Source organism: Choloepus didactylus, chromosome 5, assembly GCF_015220235.1.
Source record: "Choloepus didactylus isolate mChoDid1 chromosome 5, mChoDid1.pri, whole genome shotgun sequence".
Taxonomy (NCBI): domain Eukaryota; kingdom Metazoa; phylum Chordata; class Mammalia; order Pilosa; family Megalonychidae; genus Choloepus; species Choloepus didactylus.
The window spans coordinates 109432456-109451737 of record NC_051311.1 but is presented as its reverse complement, the minus strand read 5'-3'; the positions used below and the strand labels follow the sequence as shown (position 1 = coordinate 109451737).

The 19282-nt window shown below is 38.4% G+C and overlaps 1 protein-coding gene across 2 annotated transcripts in view; it reads left to right on the top strand.

Moving 5' to 3' along the window:
* LOC119534376 (protein lifeguard 1-like) overlaps nucleotides 1-19282 on the top strand; it is a 63045-nt gene that overhangs the window by 11914 nt on the left and 31849 nt on the right. For both annotated transcript variants that reach the window (XM_037836655.1, XM_037836654.1), the window contains exons 3-4: nucleotides 13692-13969; nucleotides 15476-15554. In XM_037836655.1, the coding sequence (XP_037692583.1) occupies nucleotides 13692-13969; nucleotides 15476-15554 (357 nt within the window). The remainder of the gene's footprint in view (nucleotides 1-13691; nucleotides 13970-15475; nucleotides 15555-19282) is intronic.

Below are 19282 nucleotides of genomic sequence, written 5' to 3'. Positions count from 1 at the left end.
TTTGTTTATCCATTCATCTGTTGAAGGACATTTGAATATCTTGGCCATTGTGAGCAATGCTGCTATGAACGGTGCAAATATCTGTTCATGTTACTACTTTCGGATCTTCTGGGTATATAGTGAGAAATGAAATTGCTGGATTGTAGGGTAACTGGACATCTGTTTTTCTGAGGAACTGCCAAACTCTCTTCTAGAGTGGCTGTACCATTATTCAGTCCCACTAGCAATGAATAAGAGTTCTAATTTCTCCACATTCTCTCCAGCATTTGTAGTTTCCTGTTTGTTTTATGGCAGTCATTCTTATTGGTGTGCGATGATCTCATTATGGTCTCGATTTCCATCTCCCAAATAGCTAGAGAAGATGAACATTTTTTTCATGTGTTTTTTTAACCATTTGTATTTCTTCTTTGGAGAAATGTCTTTTCATATCTTTTGCCCATTTTATAATTGGGCTGTTTGTACTATTGTTGTTGAATTGTAGGATTTCTTTATATATGCCAGATATCAGTCTTTTATCAGATACGTGGTTTCCAAATATTTTCTCCCATTGCATTGGCTACCTCTTCACCTTTTTTGACAAATTCCTTTGAAGTACAGAAGTTTTTGATTTTAGGAGTCCCTATTCATCTATTTTTTTCTTTCATTGCTTGTACTTTGTATTTTCATTTGCTTGTAAGGTCTAAGAAGTGACCTCCTAATACTAGGTCTTGGAGATGTTTCCCTTGGAGTTTTATGGTGCTGTCTCTTACATTGCGGTCTTTGATCCACTTTGAGTTAATTTTTGTAGGGGGTGTAAGGTAGGGGTCCTCTTTCATTCTTTTGGATATCCAGTTCTCTCAGCCCCATTTGTTGAAGAGACTGCACTGTCCTAGTTCAGTGGATTTGGGGGATTCATCAAAAATCAGTTGACCATAGATCTGGGGGTCTATTTCCAAACTCTCAATTCAATTCATTGATCAATATGTCTATCTTTCTGACAATACCATGCTATTTTGACTACTGTGGTTTTATAGTAGGCTTTAAAGCCAGGAAGTGTGAGTCCTCCCACTTCATTCTTCTTTTTTAGAATCTTTTTAGCAATTTGAGGCTGGTTTCCCTTCCAAATAAATTTGGTAACTAGCATTTCCAAGTCTTCAAAGTAAGTTGTGGGAATTTTGATTGGCATTGAATTGAAAATGTAGGTCAGTTTAGGTAGGATTGACATCTTAATGATGTTTAGCCTTCCTATCCATGAACATGGAATATCTTTCCATCTCTTTAGGTCCCCTTTTATTTCTTTTAGTAAAGTTATGTAATTTTCTGTGTGGAAGTCTTTTACATTTAAGTTTGTTCCTAGGTACTTGATTTTTTTAGTTGCTATTGAGAATGGGATCTTTTTCTTGAGTGTCTCTTCTGTTAGGTCATTTCTAATCGATAGGAACATTACTGACTCGGGTGGATTGCTCTTGCATCCTGCTACTTTGCTGAATTTATTTATTACCTCAAATAGCTGTGTCATCGATTTTCTCATGGTTTTCCAAATATAGGATCATATTATCTGCAAACAATAACACTTTTACCTCTTCATTTTCCATTTCGATGCCTTTTATTTCTTTGTTTTTTGTTTTTGTTTTTCTTTTTGTTTTGTAATAAATTCAAACTTACAGGAACAGTTGCAAAAATAATACAAACCCCATACACAGAACTCCAGCATACCCCAATCCCCCTCCACCGATACCCCCATCTACCAACTTTAATATTTTGTCACTTTGCCATTTCTTTCTTTCCCTCCCTCCCTCCCTATCTATCATCCATCATCTATTGCTCTGTCTTCTGAACATATGAGAGCAAGTTGCACACATCCTTGAACAAATAATATAATTCACATATACATTTCCTATGAACAAGAATATTCATTTATGTAATCACATTAAGTGTAGTTGAATTCAAGAAATTTAACATTGATACAAAGCTTACATTCTATATTTCATTTTTTTCCAGTTGTGTCCTTTTGAGCCTTTTCTCCTCTATTCTTAGATCTTGTCCAGGATCCTCTATGGGATTTAATTGTCATTATCTATTTAGACTGTCTTTTTTTTCAATTGTGGAAACATAGCTACAACATAAATCTTCCCATTCCAGCCCCGCCCAAGCATTCCATTTAGTGGGATTAATCACATTCACAATGTTGCAATGCCATCAACTTCCCACCATCCATTACTAGAAATTTCCCTTCACCCCTAACAGAAATGCTACACTCATTTCTTATTAACTCCCCATTGCCCCTTCCCCCACTTCTCGTAACCCATACTCTACTTTTCATCTCTATGATCATATTCTCTGATACTTTCTTTGTGTTTACCGTGGGGCTTAAATTTAACATCTTAAGTCTATAACAATCTTGTTTTCTTTGATACCAACTTAACTTCAATAGGACACATAAACTATGTCCCTATACTCCTCTATTCCCCCACCTTTATGTAGTTCTTGTCAAAAATTACATATTTTACATTGAGTCCAAAACCACTGATTTATCATTACACTTTATGTATTTTACATCCTATAGGAAGTAAATAGTGGAGTTACAAATCAAAATACAGTAGTATTGGTATTTATATTTACCATGTGATCTTTGCTGGAAATCTTTGTTTCTTCATGTGATTTCAAGCAAATGTTTAGTGTCCCTTCCTTTCAGCCTGCACAATTCCCTTTAGCATTTCTTGTAGGACTGATCTACTGGTGATAAAGTCCCTCAGCTTTTGATTATCCAGGAATGTTTTCATCTCCCCCTCATTTTTAACCTCCAGGTGTTTATGAATTTTCTAAGTTTCTGATGGTTATTGACTTCTATTTGTATTCCATTGTGGTCAGAGAATGTGCTTTGAATAATTTCAATTTTTTTAACTTTATTGAGCCTTGTTGTATGTCCCAGCCTATGGTCTATTCTGGAGACAGTTCTGTGATCACTAGAGAAGACTGTGTATCCTGGTGATTTAGGATGTCATGTTTTATGTATGTCTGTTAAATTTCTCTATCTCTCTCTCTCTTCTTTCTTTGTTTCTCTGTCAGTAGGGCTCCTTTTAGTATCTGAAGTAGGGCAGGTCTTTTATTAGCAAAATCTCTCAGCATTTGTTTGTCTGTGAACAATTTAAGCTCTCCCTCAAATCTGAAGGAGAGTTTTGCTGGATAACGTATTCTTGGTTGGAAATTTTTCTCTGTCAGAATTGAAATATGTCATGCCACTGCCTTCTCACCTCCATGGTGGCCGCTGAGTAGTCACTACTTAGTCTTATTTTGTTTCCTTTGTATGTGGTGAATTGCTTTTCTCTTGCTGCTTTCAGAACTTGCTCCTTCTCTTCAGTATTTGACAGTCTGATCAGAATATGTCTTGGAGTGGGTTTATTTGGATTTATTCTATTTGGAGTTTGCTGGGCATTTATGCTTTGTGTATTTATATTGTGTAGAAGGTTTGGGAAGTTTTCCCCAACGATTTCTTTGAATACTCTTTCTAGACCTTTACCTTTCTCTTCCCCTTCTGGGACACCAATGAGTCTTATATTTGGACATTTTATATTATCTGTCATATCCCTGAGATCCATTTTGATTTTTTCGATTTTTTTCCCCATTCTTTCTTTTGTTCTTTCATTTTCCATTCTGTGGTCCTCAAGGTCACAGATTCATTGTTCAGCTTCCTCTAGTCTTGTACTATGAGTATCCAGAATCTTTTTAATTTGGTCAACAGTTTCTTTTATTTCCTTATGATCATCTATTTTTTTATTTACTCTTGCAATTTCTTCTTTATGCTCTTCTAGGGTCTTCTTCATGTCCTTTATATCCTGTGCCATGCTCTCATTGTTTGTCTTAGTTCTTTGATTAATTGCTCCAAGTACTGTGTCTCCTCTGATCTTTTGATTTGGGTGTTTAGGTTTGGGTTATCTGTATCATCTGGTCTTTTCATATGCTTTCAGATTTTCTGTTGTTTTTGGCCTCTTGGCATTTGCTTTACTTGGTAGTGTTTTTTTAGGATATGAAGGATTATTGAAACCCCAATCTCTTAATTTTTCAGTTCTACAGCTTGGTGGTGTACACTTCAACTAACCAGCAGATGGCATCCGCAAATCACCTGTTCCCCTCAAGTCAGTTCTCCCCAACTTTGTCTTTGTGATGTGTGGGGGTCTGGTTCTTGTGGGGTCCAATTGGTGCACCAAGTTTGGGTGTGTTGTTGGTGCTGTCTGCCCTGAATGTGAGGTGTGTGTCTGAGTGGTTAGGGAGGGAGGGCAGCTTTAATAATCAAACCTCCCAGGTGTTCCTGGAGATTTAAGGCTGTTGGAAGAGTCTAAGCCTTCATTTCAGTCTCGCCACAGATTGTCTCTGCCGCAGACCCACAAGTCCTTGTTATTGGTGTAGGGTCCCTGGGATTTCCGAGTGGGTCCCTCTTGTCAGCTTTGCCCTTCCAGGGCCTCTGCTGGGGGAAGACTGTGCTACGTCACAAGTGCGCGCCGTCCCTCAAGGGAAGCCCTGGGCCGCTGGGCCGTGCAGGGGCATTCTCAGCCTGCTGTAAAGATGGCTGAATGGGGCATGTTAACCAGCTTCTTTTTGCACAGCTCCGCCTTCCCAGCTCTGGGACAACCAGCTGTGGGCGCGTGAAAGGTCACTGTCCATGCCTGATATTGTGGTGTGTGCACAGTGTTGCAGGAAACACTTCCTGTTACACTGGGTCCCTTGGTGCGGCTCTGGGCCAGGGCTCTGGCACCAGGCAGAGGCGTTTCCAGTCTGCCGGGAAGACAGCTGCAAGGGGCATGGTTTTTTTCTCCTTTTGGCTTACCTCTGCCCTCCCCTCTCCAAGACAATTAGCAGTGGGTCCACCAAAGGCTACCTTCCATGCCAGATAATGAGGTGTTCACACAGCCCGTTCCCGCCGCACTTCACTGTGTGGTTCTCACTGCCATTTCTGTAGCTGCTCCTGGGTTTTTTTTTTAGAAAAGAACTAGTCCACTTCCAAACGCCAACCCACGGTTTCCCCACACTGCAGTATGTCTGCTGGACATTCAGCTGACTTACTCACACTCGTTTCAGAATGCAGACTCCCAGTTTCACCAAGTCCCTGTGGAGTTAGCAGACCTTGTTCAGCTGGTGCATCGCTGGAACTGGTGTTCTGGGACACTCTCTGGCTTTTATCTAGTGTTTTTCACAGAGGTGTTTTTTTGCCCTGTCTCTCCTAGCTGCCATCTTAGGTTCTCTCTCCCTTTTATTTCTTTGTGTTGCTGGATTGTTTTGGCTAGAACTTCTAGCACAATATTGAATAATAGTGGTGACAGTGGGCCTTCTTGTCTCATTCCTGATCTTAGAAGGAAGGGTTTCAGTCTCTCACCATTGAGTGCTATGCTGGCTGTGGGTTTTGCATATATGCCCTTTATCATACTGAGGAAGGTTCCTTCAATTCCTATCTTTTTGAAGTGATATCAAAAAAGGATGCTGGATTTTGTCAAATGCTTTTTCAGCATCTATTGAGATGATCATTTGATTTTTTTTTTCCCTTTTGATTTTTTAATGTGTTGTATTACATTGATTTTCTTATGTGGAAACACCCTTGCATGCCTTGGATGAACTCCACTTGGTCATGGTGTATGACTTTTTAAATATGTCTTTGGATTTGATTTGCAAGTATTCCGTTGAGAAGTTTTACACCAATTCATTAGGGAGATTGGCCAGTAGTTTTCCTTTCTTGTAGCATCTTTAACTGGTTTTGGTATTAGAGTGATGTTTAGCTTCATAAAATGAATTAGGTAGTGTTCCAGTTTCTCCAATTTTTTGAATGAATTTGACCAGAAGTAGTGTCAGTTCTTTTTGGAACGTTTGGTAGAATTCCCCTGTGAAGCCATTTGGCACTGGACTTTTATTTGTAGGAAGCTTTTTGATGATTGATTGGATCTCTTTAGTTCTGATTGGTTTGCTGAGGTCTTCTATTTCTGTGGTCAGTTTAGGCTGTTCATTTGTTTCCAGGAAATTATCCATTTCCTCTAAATTATCTAGTTTGTTGGCATACAGTTGTTCATAGTATCCTCTTATGGTTTTTGTTTTTGTTTTTGTTTTTTCACTTCTTTGAGATCTGCAGTAATCCCTCCTCCCTCCCCCCTCCTCCCACTTATTATTTTGTTTATTTGGGTCCTCTCTCTTTTTGACTTTGTCAGTCTACCTAAAGGTTTGTCAATCTTGTTGCTGTTCTCGAAGTACCAACTTTTGGTTTTATTTATTCTCTCTGTTTTTTTTTTGTTGTTGTTCTCCGTATCATTTCTTTCTGCTTTAATCTTTGTTATTTCTTCTCTTATACTTGCTTTAGGATTAATGTGCTGTTATTTTCTAGCTTCTTCAGTTGTCCCATTATTTCTTTGATTTTAGCTCTTTCTTCCTTTCTAATGTATGCATTTAGAGCTATAAATTTCCCCCTTAATACCACCTTCACTGCATCCCATTTTTGATGTACTGCATTCTTATTTTCATTTGTCTATAGATATTTAGCAATTTCTCTTGCAATTTCTTCTCTGACCCACTGATTGTTTAGGAGTGTGTTGTTTAACCCTCATATTGGTGAATGTTCTAGATCTTTGATAGTTATTGACTTCTAATTGCATTCCATTGTGGTCAGAGAATGTGCTTTGAATAATTTCTATCTTTTTTTTAAGTTTAATGAGGCTTGTTGTATGCCCCAGCATATGATGTATTCTGGAGAAAGTTCCATAAGCACTAGAGAAGAATGTGCATCCTGGTACTTTTGGACATAATGCTCTATATGTGTCAAGTATAATTCATTTATCACACTGTTTAGGATCTCAGTTTCCTTATTGGTCCTCTGGTTGATCTATCTATAGAAGAGAGTGGTGTATTGAAGTCTCCCATGACTGTTGTAGAAACATCTATTGCTTCCTTTAGTTTTGCCAAGGTTTGTCTCATGTACTTCAGAGCACCGTGATTGGGTGCATAAACATTTATGATTGTTATTTCTTCTTGACAAATTGTCCCTTTTATTAGTATATAGTGTCCTTCTTTGTCTCTTATGACATCCTTGATTTAAAGTCTATTTTATCTGATGTTAGTATCGTTACCCTTGCTTTCTTTTGGCTTGCTTGCATGGAATATTTTTTTTCCATCCTTTCACTTTCTATCTTTTTGTCACTCAGTCTAAGATGAGTCTCTTGTAAACAGCATATTGATGGTTCATATTTCTCTCTCTATTTCCTTTAAGTTACCCTTACTAATACTCCTCAGTTCTATGCCCTTCTCCATGCCTCTCTCTCCTGTCTTTTTTTTTCTCAGCTGGTAGAGCTCCCTTTAGCATTTCTTGTAGGGCAGGTCTCTCGTTAACAAGTTCTTTCAGAATTTGTTTGTGAAAATTTTAAGCTCTCCTTCAATTTTGTAGGAGAGCTTTGCTGGGTAAAGAATTCTTGGCTGGCAGTTTTTCTGTTTCAGAATTCTAAATATGTCTTACCACTGCCTTCTCGCCTCCATGGTGTCCACTGAGTAGTCAGTACTTGGTCTTCTGTTGTTTCCCTTTATGTGGTGAATCGCTTCTCCCTTGCTGCTTTCTCAACTTTTCCTTCTCTTCAGCATTTGACAATCTGATCAGAATATGTCTCGAACTGGATTCATTTGGATTTATTCTATTTGGAGTTCTTTGGGCATCTTTAATATGCGTATTTATGTCATTTAGAAAGGTTGGGAAGTTTCCCCAACAATGTCTTTGAATACTCTTCCCAGCCCTTTACTCTTCTCTTCATTTTTTTATGTTTGTAGACTTCATGTTATCCATCATTTCCCTGAGATCCATTTCAGATTATTTAATTTTTTCACCATTTGTTCTTCTGTGCTTTCATATTCCATCATTCTGTCTTCGAGTTTGTTAATTCATTCATCTCCCTCTTCAACTCTGCTGTTATGTGTCTCAAGAATATTTTTAATTTGATCAACAGTATCTCTTATTTTCATAAGATCTGCTTTTTTAATTTACTCTTGCAAATTCTTTATGCTTTTCTATGATCTTCTTCTTGTCCTTTATATTTTAAGCCATGACATTGATGTTTGTGTGTACTTCTTTGATTAATTGCTCTAAGTTCTGTGTCTCCTCTGGCTTTTTAATTTGGACATTTGAGTTATCAATATCTTCTGGTTTCTTCATAAGCTTTATAATTTTCTGTTGTTTTTGGACTCTTGGCATTTGCTTATCTTGATAGGGTTCTTTTAGAATATGTAGGATGATTTGAATATTTATCTATAATTTGAAAGAGCTACAGTTTGGTGGAATGCACTTTCCTTGAACTGCCAACAGATGGCACTCTTGAACTACCTCTTACCCTCAAGCCAGTGTTCCCCCAACTTCATCCATGCACTGAGTAGGTGTCCAAACCATGTAGAAATCGAATCAGTGCACCAGTTTTGCATGTGCACTGGGGAATGCCAGCCCTGTGAGTGGGGAGCATGCCCTATGCAGTTTGATAGGGAGTCCACCCCAGGACACAGTGGTCCCAGCTGTTTCCAGGGCTGCGGTTGGAGTACTCTGGGGCTGTGGAGCTGCATGTCTCGCCTTCCAACTCAAATGCCCCAAAGCCCCTGTCTGCCATGCACCCATGAGTCCCTGGGTTTGGGGGAGGCCTCTTGCCACTTCTGTGTGGTGACACTGCCTCTAGTCTGTGCATACCATTTGCTTCTGTGGAGGAAGAGTGGATGCCTTCACAAGCCCATTGAATCCTGAATTCCCTCAAGGATGTTCTCGGCCACAGGGTTGTGAAGGGTCGTCTCCCCAGCCAGCTGCAAAGATGGCTGCACAGGGTGTGGAAAGCTGCCCCCTTCCACACTTGTCTGCCTGCTGTAACCACCAGTCTCTGGCACGGGGGCTCTTGGCTGCGGGTCTGAGCCAAGTGCTGAGGAGAATGCCCAGGATGTGGAACACTGCTTCCCTGTGGCTGCTCCCCTCGGTGCTTGTCCACCAGCTCCAACCTCCTGTTTCCTGGTGGTAGTCTGGGCCAAACACTCACCGGTTTTAAACAGTCTCTCAGCTTCTCCAAGTACACACTCACTATGGGTATAGAAGTCCTGCCCAGCTGGTGGAACCCTGGAACTGCTGTTCTGGAGTGCTTTCTGTCCTTTGTCTAGTGTTTTTCATGAAGGACAATTTTGCGCTCTCTCTCTTAATCTGCCATTTTCCTGGACCTTCTGCCCCTTTGATTTCTTTTAGTAAAGTTATGTAACTATCTGTGTAGAGGTCTTTTACATCTTTCGTTAAGTTTATTCCTAGGTACTTGATTTTTTTAGTTGCTATTGTGAATAGAATTTTTTCCTTGAGTGTCTCTTCAGTTAGGTCATTTCTAGTGTATAGGGACATTATTACTTGTGCACATTAATCTAATCTGTATCTCGCCACTTTGCTGAATTTGTGTATTAGCTCAAGAAGCTTTGTAGATTTCTCAGAATTTTCCAAATATGCAATCATATCTTCTGCAAATAAAAACAGTTTTACTTCTTCACTTCCAATTTGGATGCCTTTTATTTACTTGTCTTGCCAGATTGCTCTGGCTAGCACTTCTAGCACAATATTGAATAATGGTGGTGACAGTGGGCTTCCTTGTCTCATTCCTTATCTTAGAGGGAAAGCTTTCAGTCTCTTGCCACTGTGCTCGCTGTGGGTTTTTCATATATGCCTTTTATCATACTCAGGAAGTTTCCTTCAGTTCCTACCCTTTGAAGTGATTTTATCAGAAAAGGATGCTGAATTTTGTTGAACGCTTTTTCTGGAACTATTGAGATAATCATTTGATTTTTCCCTTTTGGTTTGTTAATATGTTGTATTACATTGATTGATTTTCTTATGTTGAACCACCCTTGCACGCCTGGGAAAAACTCCACTTGTTCATGGTGTATAATCTTTTAGTGTGTCTTTGGATTCATTTTGCTAGTATTTTGTTGAGAATTTTTACATCAATATTCATTATGGAAATGGACTGTAGTTTTCCTTTCTTGTAGCATCTTTTGGTATTAGAGTGATGTTAGCTGCATAAAATAAATTAGGTAGTGTTCCATTTTCTACAAGATTTTGAAAGAGTTTGAGTAGGGATGGTGTCCGTTCTTTTTGGGATAGTTTGGTAAAATTCCCCTGTGAAGTCATCTGGTCCTGGACTTTTATTTTAGGAAGCTTTCTGATGACTGGTTGGATCTCTTTAGTTGTGATTGGTTTGTTGAGGTCTTCTGTTTCCTCTTGGGTCAGGTTGTTCAAGCTTTTTAAATTCATTGAGGCTTGTTTTATGTCCCTGCATATGATCTATCTTTGAGAATGTTCCATGAGCACTGGAGAAGTATGTACATCCTGATAATTTGGGATGTAATGGTCTATATATATATATATTAAGTCTAATTTATTTATCACATTATTTAGGTTCTCAGTTTCCTTTTTGGCCCTTTGTGTGGTTGTTCTGTGTATAGAAGAGAGTGGTGTATTGATGTCTCCCACTATTATTGTAGAAACATCTATTATTCAGTTCTGCCAATGTTCATCTCATGTACCTTGGAGCACCTTGCTTGGGTGAATAAACATTTATGATTGTTATTTCTTCTTGGTAAATTGTTCCTCTTATTAATATGTAGTGTCCTTCTTTGTCTTTTATGAAATCTTTGCATTGAAAGTCTGTTTTGTCTGATATTAGTATTACTGCCCCTACTTTCTTTTGGCTATAGCTTGTGTGGAATATTTTTTTTTTCATCTTTTCATTTTGAATCTTTTTATTTTTCTGGATCTAGGATGAGTCTCTCATAAACAGCATATTGATGGTTCATACTTTTTAATTCATTTTGCCAATCTGTATCTTTTAATTGGGGAGTTTAATCCATTCACATTCAATGTTATTACTCTGAAGGCAGTTCTTGAATCAGCCATTTTATCCTTTGGTTTTCATTTGTCGGTTATGTCCCGCCCTCTCCTTTTTTTTAATCTTTTAAGTTTCCCTTACTAATACTCTTCAGTTCTGTTCTCTTCTTCAGACCTCTTACTCTTTTTTTTTTTCTCAGCTGGTAAAACTACCTTTAATATTTCTTGTAGGGCAGATCTCTTGTTAACAGATTCTCTCAGCACTTGTTTGTCTATGAAAATTTTAAACTCACCCTTAATTTTGAAGGATAGCTTAGCTGGATAAAGAATTCTTGGCTGTCAATTTTTCCCTTTCAGAATCCTAAATATGTCATACCACTGCTTTCTCACCTCCATGGTGCCCACTGAGTAGTCCATCCTTACTCTTATGTGGTTTCCCTTGTATGTGGTGAATTGCTTCTATCTTGCTGCCTTCAGGAGTTTCTCCTTCTCTTCTGTATTTGACAGTCTGATTAGTATATATCTCAGCATGGGTTTATTTGGATTTATTCTATTTGGAGTTCATTGGGTATCTTTGATTTGCATATTTATGTTGTTTAGAAGAGTTGGGACATTTTTCCCAGCTATGTCTTCAAATTCTCTTCCCAACCCTTTACTCTTCTCTTCACTTTCTAGGACACCAGTGATTCTTACATTTGTGCTCTTCATGTTGTTCGTCATTTTGCTGAGATCCATTTCAAATATTTTGATTTTTTTCACTATTTGTTCTTTTGTGCATTCACAGTCAATTGTTCTGTCCTGCAGTTCACATATTCTTTCTTCTGCCTCTTCAAATCTGCTGCTGTGTGTCTCTGGTATATTTTTAATTTGATCAACAGTATCTTGTATTTCTGTACAATCTGCTATTTTTAAATTTATTCTTTCAAATTCTTCTTTATGCTCTTCTAGAGTTTTCTTGATGTCCTTTATGTGCTTAGCCAACTCATTGAATTTGTTTTGGAGATTTGTGTGTACTTCTTTGATTAATTGCTCCAAGTTCTGTGTCTTCTCCAGGTTTTTAATTTGTTCATTTGTCTTGTCCATATCTTCTAGTTTCTTCAGGTGCTTACTTTACTGGCCATGGGGCATTTGCTTATCTTAATAAGGTTATTTTGGTTTGTGTAGGATTATTTGAACATTTACTATAATGTGGCAGAGCTACAGCTTTGTGGAGTGCGCTTTCCCTGTCCTACAATCAGATGGCACTCGAACCACCTCTTACTCTCAGGCCAGCTCTCCCTCAACTTGCCTGTGCACTAGGTGGGGTCCAACCCAGATGGAAATCCAGTCAGTGCACCAGTTCTCTGTGTGCAATTGAGACGGCCAGCCCTGTGGGTGGGGGGCAGGTCCTGCCCAGTTCGGCAGAGTCTGCTCCAGGGCACAGTGGTCCTAGCAGTTCCTGGTGCTGTGAATGGACCACTCTGGGGGTGTGGAGCTGCTTCTCATGCTCCAGCTCAAATGCACTGCAGTCCCTGTCTGCCGTACATCCGTGAGTCCCTGGGGTTTGGGAGAGGCTCCTTGTACTCCCATGTGGTGCCCTTGCCTCTTGGCTGTGCTTACTGTGGTCTTCCATGGACAAAGAGTGAATGCAGTTACCACAAGTCCGCTGAAGCCTGAGCTGCTCCCTCCTGCACTCAGTGGCTGGCTCCAGTTGCCAGTTCCTGGCATGGGAGCTCTCAGCCACGGGGCTGTGAAGCGTTATCTCCTCAGCCAACTGCTGAGAAGGGTGCATGGGGTGTGGAAAGCTCCTCCATTCCATGCTCTTCAGCTGGCTTCAGCCACCAGTCTCAGGCACGGGAGCTCTTTGTGTGGTGCTGTGAAGGGTTACCTCCCCAGCTAACTGTGGAAATGGGTGCACGGGGCATGGAAACTGCTCCCTCCCATGCTCAGTGGCTGGCTGCAGCCACCAGTCCCTGGCATGGAAACATCAGCCATGGGGCTGTGAAGAGTTATCTCCCTGGCAAGCTGTTGAGGGTGCATGGGGTGTGGAAAGCTGCTCCCTCCTGTGCCTGGCAACCAGCTCCCGCCATCAGTTTCCAGCACTGGTGCCACTGGCCATGGAACGGTGATGGGTTATCTCCCCAGCCATCTCCTGAAAAGGGTGGATGGGGTGTGGAAAGCTGTTCCCTTCCACGCCCACCGTTCGGATCCAGCCACCCATCCCCGGTGACAGTCCCAGGCCAAACACACGCACCCCATCCTTTCAAGCGCAGTCTCTCTACCTTTCCAGCTAAGTCTCCACTGTGTGGTATAGAAGTCACTGCCTTGCTGGTGGCACCCTGGAACTGCTGTTCTGGAGTACTTTCTAACCTTTAGCTAGTCTTTTCCACAGTGGAGAATTTTGCTCTGCCTCTCCTAATCTGCCGTCTTCCTGGAAATTTCTCACTCTCACTCCTTTCATCTTCCCCTAGATTTTGTTAGGGGGTCACATAGCAACTTCCATTGTCTCTGACCCTGCTTACATTGCCTTTTGCATTATTGTTTGTTTAATTATATTCTCTTTCAAACTGTAAGCTCTTTGAGGGTAGAGATGATAAAGAAGCTCCATGCTTGGAATAGAAGAGAGGGGGCTTATTAACTCCTTGTTGAATGAATTTGTAAAAATGCTAATTTCATAATAGAATGCGAATTATTTTACTTTATAGTCATTATCTTAAAAGTATTAATTCATCATTTATTTAACAATATTTATTGAGCACTGAATAAGGTGCTGAGCCAAGGCAGATAAAATTTGAAAAAAATACATTTGAATGTTATGAAGATGTTAACATTGTAGAGAGATATGATCATAAGGACAAAAATAGCAATTCTCCTTTTCCAGGAAAATGGACTTGGAGGTCAGTGAACCAATAGACTTTAGTTCTGGAGACCATGTCTACCTAGTTCGGAAAGCGGCAGGTGATGAAGGCATCCCACCCAAATCTGGTCAGCCCTACAAATCTTCACCTTCAACAGGACAAAGACAAACTCAGGGGAATCCACACCCAAAGTCTGGTGAGCGGTCGGGTACCTATGTGGTACAAATTTCAGATGAGTCCACCCCAGATGAGAGCTCTACAGACGTAACCAATCCATTCTCATCAGCAACTGTCCGCAGAGGTGAGAATAAAGAAATTGACTTTTGAGAGGAGAAAAGCAAGTGTTGTCTTAAAATGTTTCTACAGATTGGATTGTCAGAAAAATTTAATATTGCTTTTAGTTTTTCTTAATCATTGTATATCATAGTGAAACATGTGGGACTGCTAAAAGACTGACCTAAGTTGTTTAGGGTGTGCAGGTATTCATAATAAATTTATTATGGTGGATAACTTTTGGTTTTCTTAGGAAATATGAATTAGCCATTGATTGTAGAATGTCTTCTTTTAAGAGTTTTATAGTTTTAGCTCTTTGTTTTATATCTGTGATCCATTTTGAATACTTTTCGGGTATGGCATATGGAAGGAGTCCAAAGTTATCTGTTTGTTTGTGGATATCCAGTTGTCCCAGCACTATTTGTTGAAAAGACTGGTTTTTTTTTCTCCATTGGATTGTCTTGACACCTTTGTTAAAAACTAATTTAGATGTCAGGATTTATTTCTGTACTGTCAGTTCTATTCCACTGATCTACTTATGTCTATTCTTAAGAGGCTAGGCCACCTCTAATATTTATTCCCTCACAGTGTCCAGTACATAGTACATGCCCAGTTAATGTTAGGTAGCTGAATTTTTGAATGCCTGCAGCAAATATTCAGCTGTATATGTTTTGGTATTTTGATTAGGACAACTCAGTCTCATTTCTTTGTTGTCACACTTCCTAAACACAGAAACAGTCCAGCAAGAAGACACAATTGACAATTTTATAGGTCATCTTTAAGCAGCATTATTTCTTTTATTTTTTTCCTTTTTGAATTGTGATAAAGCCACAAAAAAAGTCAATTGTGATTATCAGAATAATATTCAGAGGGCGCCAGAAAAACTTGTACAATAAGAAGTGAGCAAGGCAGACTCAGCCGTTCCAAAGAGAGGCCTACATTATGTACACAGGTTGATACATCATTCACTTGGAACACTTGGTCTTATAGTTCAAGGTTATCTAGTTTCTGCATAAGTAAGAGAACAGAAAGGAGTTTCTAGGGCAGATAGGCTTGAGAGAAAAGTGACGGAAAAGCTCTGCAAACTCCAGCAGCCAAAGTCCATCTCTGGAAGTGTACATATCCTTTCTGCTAGCAAACCCTAAGGCATTGCTGTTTTCCACTCTGTGCCAGGGTGTAGCTGGATTCCTAATGATAGGCTTGCATTTCCCCCAGATAGTCCTTAGGAGGGCAGGGCATACATAATAAGGAATTAAATCCATAAGTTTGTTTTTAAAATCTTGGGGCTTCAGTGGGTAACCCCTCTGATTCTAATAAAACACCTCTGACTATCTGGATTGAGGATTCACCAAAAGTTCTGCTGAGCTGGATTTTTGTTGTTATTCTGTTGCTGACTCTGCATTAGCACTCCCTTCTCCATCTTCAAAAAATCAGAGGAAAAATTTCTTTCATGAAGCATCAGAAATAGTTTATTACACTTGTTCTTTTACTTCTGAACCTTTGTGTCATAAAAATAATGCTTTTGTCTTCTCAGCTTTCATTAGAAAAGTATTCCTCCTCCTGTCTTTCCAGTTGATCACCACTGGGGCAATTGTCAGCATTTTTATCTTCTGGTAAGTTCTCCTTTTTTGCAGTTTTATTGAATTGATATATCAAATTGTGGGCATTAACATCTTAGTATTTAATCTTTTGTTCCATAAACAAATATATCTGCATTTATTTGGAGCTTTTTAGTTTCTCCGAGTAATGTTTTACAGTTATCAGCTTATACGCCTTACACATATTTGGTTAAATTTATCCCTATAGATTTCATGTTTTGATGTTATTTTAAATGATATTTTTAAAAACTTAATTTAAAATTGTTTGTTGCTAGTTTGTAGACAGAAAATGGAGTTTTGTTTATTAACCTTGTGTCCTGCAATCTTGCTGAATCATTCATTTGTTCTAGGAGTTTTTTTGTGGAACCTTAGGATTTTCCACATTCATTATAATGTCATCTGCGAATAAAGATAATTTTACTTCTTCTTTTCAAATCTGTATGCATTTAAATACTTTCCTTGACTTATTCCACTGACAGGAACCTCCAGTACAATGTTGAATGGAAATATTGTCAGCAGACATCTTTTCCGATTCTTACGGAAGGGGAAAAGCATTCAGTCTTTCACCATTAAGTATGAAATTAGGCACAGGTTTCTCAATAATGTCGTTTTTCAGTTTGAGGATGTTCCTTTCTAGTTCTACTCTGCTGAAAGTTTTTATTTTCCATGGAGCTTAAGTTTCAAAAATATTTTTCTACATCTTTAAGATGACCACATGATTTTTATCCTTTAGTGTATTAATATAATGAAGTACATTGACTATACAATTCTGTACAGTTTTATCACATGTGTAAGTTAAGTACCTTGCCCAGCTAAGTCTAGATACTTAGTTCCAACACAAGGATCTGTTCTGTTGCCCTTTTATCACCATCCCTACCTCCATTCTGACACTACTCCTCAACTCCCCTTCTTCCACCACCCTGTCCTTAACTGGTGACAACAACTTATCTGTCCTCCATTTCTAAAATTTTATCATTTCAAAAATGTTATATAAAGGGAATCATACATTATATAACCATTGTATTCCAGAGTGCTACCATTTTACATTCCCATCAGCAGTATGAACGAACGACTTGTCAGTATCCCCACCAACGTTTGGCATTGCCACTTTTTAATTTTATCTTAACCAATTGAAAGTGAGTAGATATCCCATTATGGTGTTAATTTGCATTTCTCCTATGGATAATAATGTTGAGCATCTTTTCATGTGCTTATTTGCCATCTGTATATCCTTTTCACAGACATCTTAATTTCATCTTCATGTATTTTGCTCATTTTCTAATTGGGTTTGTTTTTGTTTTTGTTTTTTTTAATGTTAAGATTTGAGAGTTCTTTATATATTCTAGATACCAGTCCATTGTCAGATATGTGGTTTACAGCTATTTTCCTCCCAGCTGTAGCTTGTCTTTTCATCCTCTTCACATGTGATATAACAGAGCAAAAACTCTTACTTTTGATGAAGTCCAATTTACTATTTTTTCCTTTTATCGATCATGTTTTTGGTTTCAAGCCATAGTACCTGTTCTCTAGCCCTAAATCCCAAAAATTTTTTTATGTTTTTATTTTCTAAAAGTTCTAGTTTCACATTTTACATTTAAGTCCATAGTGAATTTTGAGTTAATTCATATATAAAGTTTGAGGTTTAGGTTAAGGACCATTTCTTTTTTTGTACTGTTTATATCCAGTTGCTCTAACACCATTTGTTGAAATGACTATCATTCCTCTATTGAAGTACACTTATGTGCAAAGGTCAAGTTTTAGTTGCTCATATCTATGTGTGTCAATTTCTGGGTTCTCATTTCTGTTTCACTGATCTATCCCCTTGCCAATATCACACCCCTTTAATTAATGTAGCTCTATAGTAATCCTTAATACCAGGTAGCATGGTTCCTCGAATTTTATTCTTTGTCAGGAATATGGTAGCTACTCTAGGGGCTGTGCCTTTGCATATACTTTTTAGAATAAGCTTGTCGATGTGCACAAACATCTTTGCTGAGGTTTTGATAAGATTGCATTAAACTTTTAGATCAATTTGGGAAGAATTAACATCTTTGCTACTTTGTGTCTTCCAACACATGCAAACAATATTTCTCTCCATTTATTTACATATTATTTTATTTCTTTCATCAGCATTTTGTCATTTCAGCCCACAGATCTTGTGCATGATTTATTAAGTGTGTATCTAATTATTTCATTTCCTTTAGAGTGATTAATGGTATTGTGATCTTAATTTGGTTTCTGCATTTTCATTTAGTATATTGATCTTGTGTCTTAATTTGCCGAACTCACCTATTCTAGGTTTTGTTTTGTTGTTGTTGTTGTTGTTTGTGTCTTGTTTTTGTTTTCTTAAATAATTTCCTTGGTATTTTCTATGTAGACAAGCATGTCTTCCGAAAATAGGGAAGTTTTATTTCTTCCTTTCTAACCTGAATGCCTTTTATTTCTGCTAATTGTCTTATTAAATTGTCTAGAAATCCCAGTACTATGTTGAGGAAAAAGTGGTAAGAGCAGATATGCTTGCATATTTCCTTATCTTAGGAGGAAAGCCTTCTCTCCTCTCACCATTAAGTATGATTTTAGCTGTAGATTCTACCTGCTTGCCTAGAAACCTCAGGCCCAGTAGAAAAAAAATGCTTTCTCTGATCACTTATTTCTGGTGGGCTCCCAATGGATCCCCCTTAGTGGTGGTATCAGGTTTGCCTGATGGTTCAGAGGGACTCTCATTAGATCCAAGAGAGGAATGAGCCTACTTAGGCTGTTGTCTGGTGTTTGGACAGGATCAAAAAACACTGGGACTATATGGTCATCTTCTATTGTGTGGAGAGGGGAATTCATGAGACACTCGGCTACTATGTTTCCTCAGTCCTAGGGTCCCTAATCAGTTCAACTTCTCTCTACTTTTCTGAGTTCTTCTTTGGTTGTATCTTGCAGCATTTCCACAGTTTATCATTGTGCTTCATAGAAAGGAACAGGGGGAAAAAAACCAACCTATGCAACCTTGTCCAGACTAGAAGTCCATTGATTGACTTTTTTTAAAATTGAGAGAGACGCATCATACAGTCTATCCAAAGTATTCCACCAGTGGCTCCCAGCATCATCACATAGTTGAGCAATCATCAACACAATCAATTTTAGAATATTTTCATTACTCTAAATAATAATAATAATAAATAAAAATATAAAAACCTGAAATATCCCATATCCCTCCCCCTCCCCCATGGTTGGCTGCTAATATTGGTGTGGTTACATTAGTTGATGAAAGAATATTAAGATATTACTGTTATTTATAGTCCATAGATTATAGTAGGTAATTTCCCCCCAAATATCCCTCTTATTAACACTTTATAATACTCTCATATATTTGTTCTAGTTCATTAAAGAACTTTTTAATATTTATACTATTAGTCACAGTCATCATCCAACAGAAGATTCACTGTGTTATACAGTTCCATGTTTTAACTTCTACCTTTCCTTCTGGTGCCATACATGACTGTAAACTATCCCTTTCAACCACATTCACTCACAATTCAGCACTATTGATTATAATCACAATAATGTGCTATGTTACCTCTATTCATTTCCAAACATTTGAGTAAATTCAACCTAGTTAAACATTCTGCACATATTTTTTGTAATAATTCAATTTTATTGAGATCTATTCACATACCATGCAGTCATACAAAGTATACAATCAATTTTTCACAGTACCATTATATAGTTGTGCATTCATCAACAAAATTAAT